The sequence below is a fragment of the Aquila chrysaetos genome, chromosome Z, assembly GCF_900496995.4.
Source record: "Aquila chrysaetos chrysaetos chromosome Z, bAquChr1.4, whole genome shotgun sequence".
Taxonomy (NCBI): domain Eukaryota; kingdom Metazoa; phylum Chordata; class Aves; order Accipitriformes; family Accipitridae; genus Aquila; species Aquila chrysaetos.
In genome coordinates, this window is record NC_044030.1 from 49,471,346 (window position 1) to 49,489,337 (window position 17,992).

Sequence of the window (17,992 nt, forward strand, 5' to 3'; positions counted from 1 at the left end):
ATGTGTATGGACTGCTAATCATTTCCTATATTGTTCTTGAACTGCTGACATGATTTCAAACATATCATGTGGCAATGCCTTGATTTTGTTGGATTGGCCTCACTGCAGTAAACACTGCACTAAAAACAAAAAAAGTAGATAAACTTAAAATTGGTGTTTAGCAGAGAATGGGTAATCAAATATTCATGCAGGCTATCATTAGTCCACAAACTCAGATGGCCTGCATAGTCCACAGTTTATCTATAGTATGATTCACAGCATGTCTGTGCCTGCATCACCATGTCTGGGATGTCACTGTGGAAACAGAGAGCCTTTGTTCCTAACTCAGGGGTATTGTAGGATCACAGGACAATTTGGGTTGGAAGGGATCTCAGGATAATTCTAGTCCAATCTCCTGCTCAAAGCAGGGTCACTATGAGATCAGACCCAGTTGCTCAGGGTTGTATCCAAAAGGAACATGAAACTTCCAAGGATGGAGACAGCACAACCTCTCTGGGCAGCATGTTCCAATGCTTACTTGTCCTATTCATCCGTAAGTAATGAATGCATTAAGAGTAAAACAGAAGGCTTCCCTTTACAAGTGATTTTACTCCCTATCGGGTTCACTATGTGAATGAGACACACCAGGGCAGGCCAGTAAGTAGGTATCAAAAAAGAGATTATTTACCTACTTTTCAGCCAATCAGAATTATGTGCCAAACAGCCGTTCTTTTCAAATCTCAAGGAAAAATGCATGAAAGGATGTCTTTGAAACAAACTGTAAAGCTGACCTAAAATTCCAATCCATGCACTGAAGGGCTGACCTGTTGTAGTAGAATTTCACAGTACAATTTCCCAGGAACAATTCAGTGATATTGGAAGAGAGGCATTAAACTTGTCAGGAAAAAAAATAATGCTGCCACAATCCAATGTACTCTTAAAAAAAAAACCCAACTAGGAAAAAAGTCCATGATCCACAAGCAAAACGCAAAACACAAAACACAGGGACAAGCAGTTTCATCTTACCTCAGCCTCACAAAGTGCGTGAAGACCCTGTAACACTATGGCAGCCGGTGAAGCTTGATCAGGTTTTGTGCATTCATTTAATACCTGGCAAATTGCAGCCAACATGTCTGCTCCGTGCTGGTATGGCCTAACGGAAAAAAACATGAAGATACAAGCCAATATTCATGCATACATACAAGTTCTATTCTACACAAAAATTCATTAAGTATTGGTCTCGTTTAAGTGACAACTAAAACAGACTAAAACTGGGAGGAAAAAAAATATACAAGGGAAGATATGATAGAGAGCTCTAAAGGCTGAGTGACATGTAGAATTACATTAGCAGGCACCAAGTTCCAAATAAAAGATCCCTACGTGGTTAAGCTATGGAAGTTTTTGTCCAAGGACATTGTGTATGCTAAAAGATTACATCATTCCACAAGTGACTGAGAAGGAAAATCCACCTGTGCTACTAAAGACACTATTCTTTGCTTCTTTGTTGCAGTCTTCTGTAAGTACTCCCTACTGTGTATTAGTGGAGATGCCAGCAGCAAAATACTTCTGCCCTGCTTACATCAGGTAAGAACATTTTTCCAAATTTTTTGCTGCTGCAGTGTCATTTGTCTCTCCTTCAACGACTGCATGGACTGCTTGTTTGCTTTCCAGACTTTTAGTATCCATTCAGTTTTATTGGGCGGTGGTGGGGGAGGTGTAAACTGCTGATTCAGCAGTTCTTCACACTGTAAGGACTTGGGGTAAATAGTATCTGGCTAGGCAATCTGTATGCATGGAACATTCAGGCTTCCTCTATTTGCTCTCACTTTCTTCCAAATAATTTCTAAATGCACTAAGAATGTGCATACACCTGAACTCTAACTATACCACTTACCTGGCAAAATGAGTATTATGGCTGCATTGAGATTTATCTCTTGCTTTTCACTTTTTTTTTTCTTTTTTTTGATTTCTTGAAAAATGCTGTTTGGCAAAATTAAAGAAGGTTGAAGAGATAAAGGAAAGGGTATTTTCCTTAAGAATTTTTTTTTTTTAGCTGATGATTGAAAGACACATGAATCTTCCCAGCTGTTAGTAACTGACCTTCAAGAAGAAAAGTGAAAAGTGGAATGCAAAAGATAGGTGACAAAGAGAAAAGATGGTTTTATGCACATAAAACCAGGAAGTAATTGATAATGTGTTTAAAAATAATCTTTTCAGGAACTGTAAATTATTATCAAGTACAGATATGCATGGCTTGTTAGAGCTGGAAACAATCACTATATCATCCAGTTAGACTTGTACAAATGTGTTCTGTGGTCAGTACTACATCTGAATAAAGATCAGTAATTTGCATGTGAAAAAATATAGTTTTCAGAAAAGCACACAATCTTTCTTTGAATAGATCAAAAGATAGACAGATCATTAGTTGTTTGTTCTAATGTTTCATCACTCTCTTTCTATAATTTGGAAGTGGTATGCTTTAAGTTTCTACTCTGGATCAGTATAGGATGCATGTTTTATTTCAGGATAAAGACATTTTAATTTTAACTTTATTTATATGTGCTTTCTATTAGCTATAATATAAAACCCAAAACTTACTAGCTGCTGAGATTAGCAATGCCTGAGTCAGTATCTCATACAACTAGAAAAATATTAGCCACAGTTAATATAGCAGAGTAGGTAAAAATAATCACGCAGCTTTTCTGAAAAAAAAAATTGCTTTCCCTTACAAATACATAAGACGGATAACACTTGCGCTTACCTCTGCCTACATATATCTCTTATACAAGCAGCTTTAGCAATCATTTTTTCCCATTGAGTATCTTTGTCAACAGACAAAGACGGCATATCAGACATTGCCAAGAACTTCTGCAGTTCTGGGTAAATTCGATCCTAGAAAAGATTTAATTTAAAAATTATCATCATACCTTCAAAAGTTAGTGACAGGATTTTCAATTGCTAGCACTTTTACATGACTTCTAAATACCACTTTTATTGCATACCATATTTTGCTTTTCTTCATTATTGGAATCTAATGCTGCATTGAGATCTAACTGGCTTTTGCACACCAGATCTCTGTTGCTACTTCATAAACAGGGAAGTGAATTATTGCCATATAACTGAGGTCTTGTTCTTACTGCACATTATGAAAAGCAGAAAGCTATCCTTCAAACAATTTTTTTTCCTAATTCCAGTCTGAGACCTGATGAAATGAAAAGCAGGTTTCATGAAAGACATACTATTGAAATTTTTCACTAGAACAGAATCAATATAGCCACCACTTCCACCATTTACTTTATACTGCTGCTAATGAGACACTATAAGCATATAAGCAATGTTCCAAAATTAATTTCCTTCCTTGGTTAGATGTAATGAAGTTTTTCAACTACACTTATCTTAGTGACACTACCAGAATTTTCTAACCTGTCTTTCCCATAAGGATGTCATCAGCCGCAAAGTGATTGCTCTAAGCTTTGGCGTGCTCCCCAGTATGTGTATGGCACGTAGAATCTGAGCTACACAAACCTGAAAGAAATTTTTTAATCAAATGTCACTGTTATTTTTTATGTCCAAGAACAAAGACTAACCTACAAATCATTATTTTACAAGCAAGGACGAGGAGATAACTATCCAACTGCAATGTCAGAAAGAAACTGGAAGTAATTTTCTGAAAAACTTTAGTGCATAACAAGTCCAAGAGCAGCATCTTACGATACATACATAATGATGATACAGTGCAGACAATAAAGCATAATGTACGTTTCACTCTTTAAAACAAATGTCATATCCCATCCAAAATATTAGAAACTTATGCTGAAGCTTACAAATCAGTTATTTTAAGCAAGCTATGCATTGCTTAGTCCAAATATTTTTTTATAAATAAATGACCTCTTATTGATACAGTTTTTTTGCTTTACTAGTAATTTTTCATTCTCACCTTGTGTACACCCAATGTAGGCAACGTATACAATATATCCCTGTAAAGTGCAGGCTCCAGAGGTCTTCCCAATTTAAATATCAGAACTGGGATCAGATTTGGGACCTAAAATAAAACAAAAACAGGAAATAAACTTGGAACTAGGTTGCCAACACAGTTTATTACAGAAGACAGTGAACTTGTCAGAACATAATAGAAACTCCTACTTTTTGCATTATTTTTTCTGCTAACAGTAAAGAGAAAGGAAAATTCTGAAGTCTGTAATTTCATAGGACTTAGAATTTATTTCTTCTTAAGTTATCATCTTAAAAGCACCTTGTTATGCATGTTCAGCTGTAACCAATAAATTCATTTTTACCTGAAATTCCACTACAGGAACACTGAAAGGAACGTCTAATAGCAAATAGTATTGGAAACACATATCAAACCAATGAAGAAACTGTTCCAATTCAGTTCTGTCATTACAGAGGAATTCTGATGATGCTACTATCATATCCCACAAACTTGTCATAAAATACAATATAATTTACTGCATTCTTTAATATATGGTTCAAAACTTCCAGAAAGCTGCCCCTGAAGTGACAATGAAGGAAAGGAAAATTTACCTCCATTCCCCTTTTATTTAGATCAGATTTTCAGTATTTTCATTCCTGCAGGTTCTTCAGTTTTTTTCTGGTGCACATTCATATCACTATGTTGTTAAATTAAATCTAGTCATGATGGCCTTGCTTTTTTTCCCCACTTGATTTTATGGATAGTTAAAAGTAATTACAGAGCACTGGTTTACATTCTGCCTTTATACAGTAGTAATGATTTTCACTTAGCCACATGGGTTAGTCCTCCATAGATAAAACTTGTGTTAAAGATAATGTCATTCCCAAGAACAGAAAAGCTAATTAGGAAATTTTATATTTAGCAGTAGCAAGTGGACACAACTATTTTTGAGTCTTCGGGCTTTCAGAAAATTCTTTTCCTTACACAGTAAACAGGGTATAGAGTTCTCCATTTCACTTTTAATGTTTACCTCTGGAGTGAGTCACCCTTGGAAGAGTTTTTTTCCTCTTTAACCTCAAATTACTGTGACTTTAGAAAACTCATTCAGTAAGTCCAATATTGGAGGGTTAAAGCAGGAGAACAAATGTGTATTAAATCCCATACATGCTGGGCTGAGCTAAAAGACTGAGCTACTCTCAAACCCAATGTTTACAAGATTGGATCCAATCTTTAATCCAATCTATAATTCAGCAATCTCACAGCTCTAAAAATTTATCCTGGTAAAGCTGAACCTTTATAAACGTGGGTGGTTTATACATACAGTGGTTCAAAAAAAAATTAATGGGAAATTCTGCTACAACATTCTCTCAATATGCATTTTTACATGACCAGGTATCTTCAGATGATAAAATTTTTCACTGTACAAGGTCTGCCTCAGTTCACAGAAACTACAGAGCAAGAATAATGAATAAAAATCCAAGAGCTTTGGGATCTCGCATACTTCCCTCCATAATTACTGGTTCCAAATTACAGACAAAAAAAAAAGAAAGTACTGTTTGTTCTACAAGGCGTCACTATCTTTACAGTTGAGCAATCCAAATTCATGCTTCCACAAACTTAAAAACTTGTTCTGGAATCTATATTTAATACCTAAGGAATTAAGTATAATACATTATTTTTTCTGGTTTTCCAAATACTATCTGACATTTTTAAATAGAATAAATCCCTTTATAAACCAAAATTTCCCCACATTTTTTACTAATTGACTAGTCTCCCTCCCTCTCTCTATTTTCCAAGGTTGTTGTCTACCATCTGTAGAGGCAGTCATCACCCCAGCACCTGCCTAGACAGAGGACTGGCTTTACTGTAAATCTTTCAAAGCAAAATCAACAAAAGTGGCTAAAAATTTAAGGTAGTATTCATTTGAGCAGACTTTCACACCCAGAAGCACTTTCAATACAAGTTTAACAGTGCCTTGCTTTCCCACCTCTTTATTCCAAAATGAAAGCATCTTCTTAGCTAGCACTCTCCTTCCCTTTCTTTCAGACCTTTGGACTGAAGGTAAGTTCTGCAGTTTTCCAGCTTTTGCTGTGTACTGGTTTTGGCTGGGTTAATTTTCTTCACAGTAGCCTGTATGGGGCTATGTTTTGGATCTGTGACCAAAAGAGTGGTGATAATACAGGTATGTTTTAGCTACTGCTGAGCAGCATCCACACAGACCCAAGGCCTTTTCTGCTTCTCACCCCGCCCCACCAGCGAGGAGGCTGGGGGGGCACAAGAGGCTGGGAGGGGACACAGCCAGGACAGCTGACCCCAACTGACCAGAGGGATATTCCAGACCATACGATGTCATGCTCAGCATATAAAGCTGGGGGAAGAAGGGAGGACATTCAGAGTTACAGCGTTTGCCTTCCCAAGCAACCATTACATGTGATGGAGCCCTGCTTTCCTGGAGATGGCTGAACACCTGCCTGTCCACGGGATGTGGTGAATGAATCCGTTGTTTTGCTTTGCTTACACACACAGCTTTTGCTTTCCCTATTAAACTGCCTTTACCTCAGCCCATGAATTTTTTCACTTTTACCCTTCTGATTCTCTCCCCCATCTCACCAAGGGGGAGTGAGTGAGCAGCTGCATGGGGCTCAGCTGCCCACTGGGGTTAAACCACAATATGTACAAATTAAAGTCTTTTAAATTATCTTTTACATAAAAATTTTATGGCAGATGAGCAAAATAGAAATAAGGTATCAGAGATACAGATGAGGCAGGATCTGTCAAGCTAAAACTTCATATGAAGCACAAATATTTCAAAGAGAACATTCAATCCTCCTATTATACACACATGACTAGTTTTGTAAATAAAAACTATAGGAGCAAAACTTCTTGCATTAGATGAATTAAGAATTTTTTATACACAGAAAATGTAAATTGCAAATGGGTTAATTAAACATCCTGCCTTACACATATCACAAGACTGTTAGATTTACGCAAATGGAAGACTAGAAATCTGTTTAGATGCTTTTATAGGAATCTAGGATGCAACTGTAGGTTTCAAAAGCCAATGTGTAATAAAATACATCAATCAATTTTCAGGATTTCAGGGATAATTAAGTGGAGGTTATTTATTTATTTAACTGTGCATATCTTATAGCACAGATCAGCATACAAGGTGGCAGTGAGAATAGCTCATTTGAATATGCAAACCTTTAAGTGACAAATTTAGCTTTTCATCTCAAGCTTTCCTCTGGCTTTGGTTTTTTGCAGGGTTTTTTGCTTTTGCTTCTTCATTCCCAAAAGCTGAGTCTATAATAAACACTACTATTACCTTAAAGCTAAGGGCAAAACAGATAGACCACAAGAAAGAGTCACCCACCAAGGTTTGATTTTATACTCCCCAATGCCTTGCCTCGGTGTGAACATTCCCAACAAGCATTCTTAACCCACACTCTCCCAGGCCTACCTAACAACCTTGTCTCAGCAGACCAAAGTAGCCCAGACAGTTGTAGCCAGAGATAATTTTAACCTATTTCTAAATTACCATTAACTGTATAAAGTCACACCAACTTTGCAACAATTCAAGGTAGGTTATGAGATGGATACCACTCCTCCTGTTTAAGTGGTCATAAACCTGACTTTCTCCAGAACAGTGGTGGTTCTTTGCAAGTTGCTCTGAAATTAATCTGCTTTTCTCTCGTCAAAAATTTAACTCATCCAGAATAAACAGTCCTGTAGAAGGAAGACTTCAGTCTTCCTTCTAAAGAAGTAAGATACTTCTGAGAGTAACATACTCCTCGAGAAGCAATGTACCTCATGGTTCTTAGATTCTCTCAGATTTTCTCTGTATGACAAGAACCTTTTAAACCCCAAACTCCTTTCAGACCTATCACATGGGTCCACAACATGGAAGTCAAAGGAATGAGTCCACATACAACCCACTTCACAGCATCACCTTGGAACAGGGCTTTAATGTAACTTGGGGAAGGGAGCTCCTCAGTAAGTCTCTGCACTACCTTTTCTTCTGTGTTCAAAACAAGTTGTTTTTTTTTTTTCTCCTCCCCACCTGGCTCTATTCTCATCACAGCTCAACTGCTATTTCAAATACACATTGCAATTGGGATCCTTCTCCCCCACCCCATTCTCGGGGGGCTTCCCTGAATTTATCCCATCAGATGCCTTAATCAGCACATTCCTCCTAGCTTAAATGTCTCTGAAATGCTTGGTCACACTTTCAAGACCATCATCACAATATTTTATAAATCCTGCATCATAAGGAGTATTCCTTGTTATCATGATATTCTTTAAAGTACAAAAGCTGGTGGGGAAGCAAGTCATTCCAAATTCATCAGCACACGGCAGACTTTGATTAACATCAATTCTGGTCCCAGTCAAAATTCAGTAATAAGATGTCTGCGTTGACATTGAAAAACAGAAAAAAGAAACCTTCACTCAAAACATGAGATTTAATTTGCTGCCCTACCTTTCCTTCCCACTCCCCAACTGTTACGATTTGTTTAGACTAACGTATGCACAATGCGGTTGTATTCCCCACTTTACCCATGCCAAAGGGACAACAGCACTGCCTAAGTGTGACGGTCTGACAAATTATAGTCAATGTCTCAAACATTTGTTAAAGAACTTTGGTGGAGAAGACGGCCTCTGTAAAAGTGCTGGAGTTGTGAAAAGAGGAAAATGTGGCTGGAGGAGAGGGCCCCACAGAGGGTGGGACCGCACTTCTCCAAAGCCGCAATTCCTTATCTTAAGCAACCATGAGAAGCAGCACAGCATATGCACCTGCAGGAGGGGGCCCCATGGAGGATGGGACTGCACTTCTATCTTAAGCAGTCACGCCTGCAGGGAGAGAGAGGCAACTCCCCAATGACACCCCAAGCCCACCGACCAATTCCGGAGAACCCCAGGAACATGAACTACACGTGTCAAGACCACCAACTAACACTCCTGAGCTATAAACGAAGGGAGGATGACTTCTCGGTGCATGCCCTCTGGAACTGGATCTTTGGGCTGGCTGGACCAACGCTGGACCCAGGACTGGTGAAATCCTTTTCTTCTCTCTCTCTCTCTCTCTCTCTTTTTTCCCCCTCTCTCTCTTTTGCACAGTCCCTACACCTCATCCTTTTAAACATAAACCGTTGACCAAGTCTAGGACTAGGAGTGGATCCAGCCGCCCCTTGGCTCTTCTTTGAGAAGGAGTCCAGAAAGCAAGGGGGTCCGCTCTGAATCTTGTGACTCAATGGGAGGGTTCTCCTGACACAGTTTCATGTTCCTTTTTCCACTTCTTTTTCTACACCTCCCTTCTCTTTTCAAACAACAGCTTAATGACATGATGAAAGGTTCATATTGATAAGTTCACTTGTACTTGGGCATGGTTAGCTTGGTTGAATAAATGTTGATTGTTGTTTGAACTCCCCTGGTGTCATCTTAATTCTGACAAAGGAAATCCAAAAACCTGAGTTGCTCCAATCTTGGGACGTGACACTAAGAGAAAATTATGTTCATTAGTACACAGGAAGAAAACTAAAATTAACTTCCTGATTAAATTAAATAGAACCCAAAAGAAGACTTTAGTACCAAAGGCTCAACATCCTCAAAGCAAGGACCGGTTTTGGTTAAATCAAGCCTTAAGAAAAGGGAAGCTTGCACAGAAACCAAGCAATACAGGAAGAAAAAAAAAAAAAATCCCCTTGAAGCTATGAGACTTGATAGATGCAAGCAGTTTTATTTCTGGGCACCTGTTGTACCTTGAGTTTTAAGAAAAAAATAAATCACCTGATTTACTGTTACCTAAATCCTTGAATGATACAAGGTAAATCGCAGGGAAATGAGCAAGCAATGCACATTCCATACCTTCAGGGGACAGTCATTAACACTAACACAGCAACCTGCATCACTATTTTAAGTCCCAAAATTATCAGAGAGATCACATGTGCTTCTCTACTGATACATGTAAGTTTTCCATAGAACTGTTAACACAATGTGTGAACAGGGAAGAAATGTCTTCTAACAAACTATCCAGAAAGTTTTGTATGCAGCAGCATGGCTGGAAGACTCTCAACTCTGAGGTTAAGAGGGTTTTGTTAATTCTTTAAACCATACCCATTCCTGATAAATGTGTCATTGGTTTACCCTGTGCTGGACAAAAAGGCTATCTAAAACATCAATAGAGATGTCAGATATGTCATTACAATGATCAAACTCCTTACCTAAGTTCCTTCCTTTCAATCTCTCCTCATAGTGTCTCTTACTTTTGCCAGAGGCATGGTCTTATGCAACTCCTTTTGGTCTTAAGCTAGCTCTCTATTGAATAGGCTACTACTTCCTGTATGTTTCTCAGTTGTAGCTACACTGGACTACAGATATGGCAATCAGACTGAATGACACTCAAAATAAATTATAATAATAAATGATATTCATAATCCTTAGTTATAAAAGCATTCAAACTCTTTAAAGTAGTCTGCTCAGGCCTAGCCTTCATCAGCTATGATGAGAAGTTCATTCTGAGTCCTGTGTCCACATTAATTTTCTAGTTATGAAGTTTATTCTACACTAAACAGGTATTAAATGAAAGTTGTACAATGACTTTTACACTAACATCTAGTGAACAGATGCTAAGTTTGATTTACAAAATTCTCAGGAAAAGTCTAAGCACATGCTACTATAAGGCCAGTTACATATTTCCTTAAAGGTATTGTCCTTTAAAGTGCACTTGTTTTGAACTGTATATTCAAATTATAAGATTAGGAAAAAACCCAAAATGTTCTAGTACAGCAAAGCTGCTCCTCTCTCCATCTCCCTCATGGAATGGATAATCAATGCTGGGACTAATTTCAATATTAAATTTATGCTAAATCTTCATCAAGGGCTTAACAGCTCCAAAGAGCTGATAAAACAATTCATTAGCTCCCAGCAGGTAGGAAGCAGCTCTGGAGAAGGAGAGGCATGCCACCTGGCAACACTGCCTTCTGCATCCCCCATGCTCCTGGAGGATGTGGTGGTTAGGTCAGGTAAGGTCATCAGCAACCTGAAGAAGGGTTTCAAGATTATGTTTTTTGTTTTTAAAATTAATTTGCATCTCAAAAATGAGTCTAAGGTATGTCAATAACTCTCCTTTTTAAAGTAAGATTAAGCATGGGAGACAAAATGCATTTGTTTATTTAATAAATAGGTCTGAGAACCATTCTCACCCTGCAATTTGGTGGTCTGATTTCTTTTTTCTAAGCTACAGGACAGTTATTCTTCTTCAAAAGCACAAGCTAATGGAGGGTAGCAGGGGAGGACGATAATCCTCCTCTTCTGTTCCTTCACACTTCCTTGCATTTTACTGAAGAGGAATTGTCCTCATGCAACCCTTGTGTCAGAACAAAGAATAAGACAGCCAGAAAACAGTAAGCCAAATAAAGTCATGTCCAAAAGGAAAAACCCATTTCAAAAAAATATAATCCAAATGCATATTAGCATATGCAGTCCCCATTTTAAACGCTAAATTTAGTATATCACTTTACATTATTCCCACCACACTTTCTTTGCTTCCATGCCTATCCTGGAGGGTTTCTTCTGAGTCAATTTTAACACTAAGAGATCACTCCAGGCCCCCCCCAAAAGCCAACCAAAAGGCAGGAAATATATGTCACTGCAAAGTTACAGGTTTTTACTTCTGGGAAATGTCAGGCTGAACTTTGGAAGAGAGGTAGCATCAGTCTAGTTCTCCAGTAGGCAACGCAGTGAAATGAGCAGGTTTTTGAAAGTGTTCAGTATTCTGGCATTTCTTGTTCCAGTGAGCAAGACAAAAGTACTGAAAAATTCACACAAATGAAAGAACCAGTTTTCCAGGTAAGTGCACAAATGAAGATAAGTTTCTGCTTATAAAAGCTATAAAATAAACTGCTCTCAAAAATCAGAAGCACTTTTTAAAGAACATAAGCCAGGTTTTCAAAGTTTCATGTATTCCAGCAGGATCCTAACCAATAGGTTAGATTCTTCAACCATGAAGAACCTGTCCACAAGATCTTACTATAATATGATTGTTTCCCTGCAGCTACTCTCCAAAGTTCACATAATCGGACATAGAACAATACCATCAGGTACCACCTAAGCAAGCCAAATCTAGTTCAACATATCCTTAAACATGTTCTCTACCTATATAAAAATGTATTTTACTTTTTTTTTTAAATGCACTCCCAGCCCCCAAAGAATGCAAAATAATGCATCTTCAGATGGATTTCCCAGAAGGGTGTCATCTACCACTAAAATATTTCATTCCAGCAGTTGAAAGACCATAAAAGAATGGACGTCCTCTAGAGCCTCATAATCCTCTAATAATGGTAATAGATCTTGTGCTACTATTCACCAGTGACCTCTCAGTCAGATGATTTAATTTCTTTCCCTTGCAGCACAGCTGGTTTCACACAGTGTAATAACAGTTTTTGCACAACAAAAAAATTCATCTGATTAGAAGGACTGTGTTAAGCCTTTCACGAACAGCATGTGTCAGTGCAGCCTCTGTAGTGATTTGATTTAAGACAGCCTAAAAGCCCATGTACTACTCTTCATTCCTCAGCCTTTTAAAAAGATGTCTGGATTTTCTTCCATAGTGTTTCAGACCATTACTCCAAAATGCCTCAGCTAAAAACCACATCTAATATAATCACCAATCTTGCACCATAAAAAGGCTTTCACTCAGTGGGGAAGGAGAAGGTACATACACAGAAGTCCTCTGTGAGCTATCTTCATGAAAAGGGCAAGAAAAAACAAAAATAAAGTATAACGACAACAATGTCTTTAAAATCAGTTCTGGTAATTATTTTTAAACCTAGCAAGGTTTTTCAATGCTCCATTAATTTACTGCAGAGACAATAGACTCCTTACAAAAACAATATTCAGTTTGGAAATGGGAGATGCTGTTTGTGAACACCCCCTTATGATGTTGTAATAAACATGAAAGCAATGAGGATGCACATTCTCTCTTTCTGACCCTGTTTTGTTTTGAAACACAATTCTTCCACTCAGATTTTGCTTTTCAATTCAATATCCACAGCTACAACCACTAACTATCTGAACCACAAAGTAAACAGAATATCACTAGCAGCACAATTACTTATTATCTTGATCCCTGAAAAAAAAAAAAAAAAAAAAAAAAAAGAAAGAAAGAAAAAAAAAAGCACCACACAATTCTTTTTATGCTATGACCCTCACCATGACATCTCAGCACTTCCATATATTCTGCTGTAGTAAAGGTAGTCCCCAGTTTGGCTGCAAAGCCGATACTTTTTCATTTTGCCCTGTGGACATTTTACTAACCTTTTGCAAGGCTAAGTGCTGAGGTCTGGTAGCACAAGCTTGCTTTAATTTGAACACGAATCAAAGACATGGAACTCGGAATGTACCTGTATTTACTTGTTTAGACCTTCTTTCCATTACAAACAACTGGTTTTAAACTGAGTGTTCAAGTGCTGCTAACACCAAAGGAACAGATTCAAGTTAATGTAGGTGACTGTTTAAAAATAAGCTTGGGATTAACAGCCATTTTTTATTCTCTTCTTTCCACAACCAACGTCTGATTTTCTTACTCTCTTCTTTAGAACAGCCTTCTAATTACTACGCTGCAAACCACCTTCCACTGCATCATTCAGAAAGTGCACTATGGAGCTGAAGATTCAAAATGTTTAACAAGTTTGTTGTGACGAGCCTTCCACCTTCTCAACTTAAAGGACATTCTGATCACTGTTTTACCACTTACTTTCCCCATCTGTTATAAAGCACCATTTATTTCACAGAATCATAGAATGGTTTGGGTTGGAAGGGACTTCAAAGATCATCTAGTTCTGACTAGAAGGCAGGGACACCTTCCACTAGACCAGGTTGCTCAAAGCCCCATCCAACGTGGCCTTGAACACTTCCAGGGATGGGGCATCCACAACTTCTCTGGGCAACCTGTTCCAGTGCCTCACCACCCTCACAGTAAAGAATTTCTTCCTTACATCTAATCTAAATCTACCCTCTTTCAGTTTAAAGCCATTACCCCTTGTCCTATCACTACATGCCCTTGTAAAAAGTCCCTCTCCAGATTTCCTGTAGGCCCCCTTTAGGTACTGGAAAGCTGCTGTAAGGTCTCCCTCGAGCCTTCTCTTCTCCAGGCTGAACAACCCCAACTCTCTCAGCCTGTCCTCGTAGGGGAGGTGCTCCAGAACCCTGATCATCTTTGTGGCCGTCCTCTGTGGAACTGAATAGAACACAGTACAAATAAAGCAATTCCCAAAGTATAACTTTCCCATCATTAATTGGTTATTTCCCCCGTCCATGAGCTTCAATGCTTTCTTCCCCTGCACTAACTACTTTAACTGCAAGAGAAAGACCAGACAAGTCCTAGGTAATTCTTCCTGCCTCATAGAGAGCATTGCACCTATGAGAAATAATGTGATAATCTTTCAGGGCAGTGCTGTGTCACACTGTAATAATCTCTGTGGACCCATTAAGCAGACTCAGAACTAAAATAACTTGTCAGAGTCAAGGCTTCCACTTCTTTCAAACAGTTAAGTAATAATTTACTGAATGAACTCTACACCATGCTCATTCCAAAAATACTAAAGCATGCTATTGTACCTGGTGATCAGCAGCAATACCACCACCATTTGGTAAATGGCTCTCCTAGCATAGGCTGTTTGGAGTTTTACCATGTCTGGGAAAATAACCTAGGAACTCTTAGTGCAACATATTTCTTTCTCTCTGCCACAGACCACCGGAGCCTTTGTGATCCAGTATTCTTCACTGTAAGGTTTTGAACAACACACAGCATTGGTATCTTAAGTTAAATAGAGTGACAAGAAGCAGGTGACAAATTAAAAGGAAGCCAAACATTGCATGAAGCAGCAAAAGGAGCTACAAGTGCCCACTTGTCACAGCTGTCTGAGAATCTTTTGCTCCAAGTGCTGCGAGGTTCTGACTTCCTCACATGTTTTGTTATGCTTTTTTTTTGCTTTTTAATTCTCCCCTGTTTTGTGTTATTTAACTGTCCTCTAGAAGAGGTACAAAGCTGTAACAGAATGGAAGAATTTTAAATCTAGTTTAAGAGAAAGAATTCATCCATGTGCAAGAAAGTAACAGCTATTCTAAGAAAATAAGAACCATTAAATGGACAAAGTAAGAATAGGAAGAGATATCCTGAAAAGAATAAAAAGCACTTCATTTCGCACATTTGCAACAGATGCCTAACTTTGAGGAGTCAGCTCTAACTTCAGGCAGCTCAGTATTTCCACTGACATCAGATTTGTAACATCCCAGGGCAGCTGTTCTACATACAATTCAACAAGGAGTATACTAAGGACACTGAATAAATACTTCAAAAAGAACTATCTAGGAACCAGATCCTGTTCTTATTTTGAACTGCAAATAAGCTGTGTAGCCTTGCATGTTCTTCCTAAAGCAAGTATCAACATTGCAGTTCAGGCTTTGTATAAACACTGCCATCTTGAATCTGAAACCACCTGTGTATTCACTGAAATGAAATACCATACCAAGTAACATTACCATAATGATAGCAGCACACACAGGACAAAACAGGAACTTCAAAATACAATAAAATGAGGAGAGTATGACACTTCCCAATTTAATTCGCATATGGGCATGGATGCTACAGATACATATTGCTGTTACTACAACAGCAAACTGCCCAAAAACTTTTTTCAATTCAACTGATGGCTACTTGTGGTTTGAAGTGTGCTACAGATGTGTTGCAGACAACTCAAGTCAGCTGCACCCTTCAGTTTAGTTTGCAATTTTCTCTTCACTGCTATACCTATTCCCAATATGCTGCACCTGTATTTACTCTGCTCTGGTGACACCCCACGTGAGTACTTCATCCAGCTCTGGAGTCCTCAGCACAGGAAAGCCACAGATCTGTTAGAGCAGGACCAGAGGAGGGCCACAAAAATGATCAGAGGAACAGAACACCTTTCCTATGAAGAAAGGCTGAGAGAGTTGGGATTGCTTAGCCTAGAGAAGAGAAGACTCTGGGGAGACCTTATTTGCGGCCTTTCAGTACTTAAATGGGGCTTAAAAGAAAGATGGAGATTGACTTTTTAGTAGGGCTTGTAAGTGATAGGACAAGCGGTAGTGGTTTTAAACTAAAAGAGGGTAGATTCAGACTAGATGTAAGGAAGAAATTTGTCATGATGAGGGTGGTGAAACACTGACACAGGTTGCCCAGAGTGGTGGTAGATGCCCCATCCCTGGAAACATTCACGGTCAGGTTGGATGGGGCTCTGAGCAACCTATCTAGTTGAAGATGTCTCTGCTCATTGCGGGGGGGGGTTGGACTAGATGACATTTAAAGGTCCCTTCCAGCCCAAACCATTCTATGATTCTTCCAGACAAAAAAAACCCAACCCAAACCAACCAAACAAACAAACAAAAAAACCAACCCAAAACTAAAAAAACCCCAATGCTATGCTACCGATGCCACAATGAAAAATCCTTTTAAGACCAAGGAAACATTGCCTTTTTTATTCCTCCCTCCAAAGTATTGTATGTGTCTACTTCCTCAAGTTATAGTGAGAAATGCAAAGAGTTAAATCTGTTTGGAGGTTACACACTTTGAAACCCAGGGACAGTTGGTCTGCTAAGATGGAAATAATACATTTTGCTCTTTTTTCAGAGCAGTGATCTTACAGTTCACGTAAATTAAAAGATTCTACATGTTCTTCCACACCCACATAACACTCACAGTCCTGATCAGTAATTTTACAGCAAAACTCTGCAATTTTCTCCAGGCTGAAAACTGGACTTTTCAGTATGTTGCTGTGTGTCTGAACAGGAGTCACAATTACTTTTTCCCCATATCATCCAAAAACCAAACCTTTATTTTTAATAAACAGGTTACAAATTTCAAGTGTCTAAAGACAGAAAACAAAACACCTGGAACAAGCATCATTTAAGCCTAGAAATATAAAATAACCAAACCCCACAAAACTTACAACACAAAAGTATGACTGAATACAATGCTAGAAAGACAATAAAGAAAAGATAAAGTCCAAAAAATTCAGTCAAACTGAGAACAAAATTTTAAACAAATCACATGCTCCCAAATCTGTATCAACTTGAGTGCATTATGAAACACACCCATACAAGAAAACCACAAAACAAAGGCCAGCCTGAAAGAGATTTAAGATACATAAAAGGTTAACAGCAGGCAGCCCGCAACAGATGAAGCTGTCACCTGGTTTAAAAGCTTCTCTGGCTTAAGAAATACACTTATCTCCAAAAGCACTGTATAACAGGTCTGGTTTAGCACAGCATTTCAGTATGTGTTCAACTGCAAGCCCATCCTGGACTGCTTCCCTGGATCAGAACTACAGTGCTCAGCACTGTAAGTTACCAAGCACATATCCCATAAGCTCTATCTTTTTCCAACTCTTGTGCTGCAGAGTGTGACAACCCTTTGGGACAGAAAGCAATTTAAAAAAACCTGAAGCAAATAAAGCTTGTCTTTATGGCACATCTGAAATTTGAAGCAACACTTCGTCCTTCCCTACATTTTTTTTTTATTTTACAAATAAGATATGATTGTTTCTGTATAATGCCTCCTGCATTACCTATTACTGTTTCTAGATATCCCCATTTATCTTTCCAGGTTATGTAGATAAGTATAAGCATACTGCATAATTCTGGCTTAAATTCAGTACTGAAGCTGACAAAGACCATGCACATATTTTTAAGTAGCAAGAATACAGAAATACAGAAATCACAAGGGACTTGGCAGTCTTCCAGTAGCCAAAAAAGAACACAGAGAATTATGTGTGAGGTCACCAAAAGTCAGAAATGGTTTAGTAGCCTCTTTTCAACTTCCTTATGTTGTATTTTCATACTTCTTAGATAACACCAGCAAACAAGCCAGTCTTTTTTCCTAAGCCTAAACAACTAAAAAATACTCGAAAACAGAGACAAAATACATGTTTTGCTGTAAGTGACCCACAAAAGGTGAGTTCCAGACTGTTTGGGGCATATGCGTGTGCATGCATATGTGTGTCTAAGGGCAAGACCACAGAGGGGCTGCCTACTTGGGGGCCAGACGAA

The 17,992-nt window shown here is 38.4% G+C and overlaps 1 protein-coding gene across 3 annotated transcripts in view; it reads right to left on the reverse strand.

Annotated features, from left to right (window-relative positions):
- FOCAD (focadhesin) overlaps positions 1–17,992 on the reverse strand; it is a 136,366-nt gene that overhangs the window by 76,965 nt on the left and 41,409 nt on the right. For all 3 annotated transcript variants that reach the window (XM_030003485.2, XM_030003484.2, XM_041121093.1), the window contains 4 exons: positions 3,917–4,021; positions 3,403–3,504; positions 2,741–2,871; positions 1,006–1,132 (listed from right to left, as the gene is read on the reverse strand). In XM_030003485.2, coding sequence (XP_029859345.1) covers positions 1,006–1,132; positions 2,741–2,871; positions 3,403–3,504; positions 3,917–4,021 — 465 coding nt within the window. The remainder of the gene's footprint in view (positions 1–1,005; positions 1,133–2,740; positions 2,872–3,402; positions 3,505–3,916; positions 4,022–17,992) is intronic.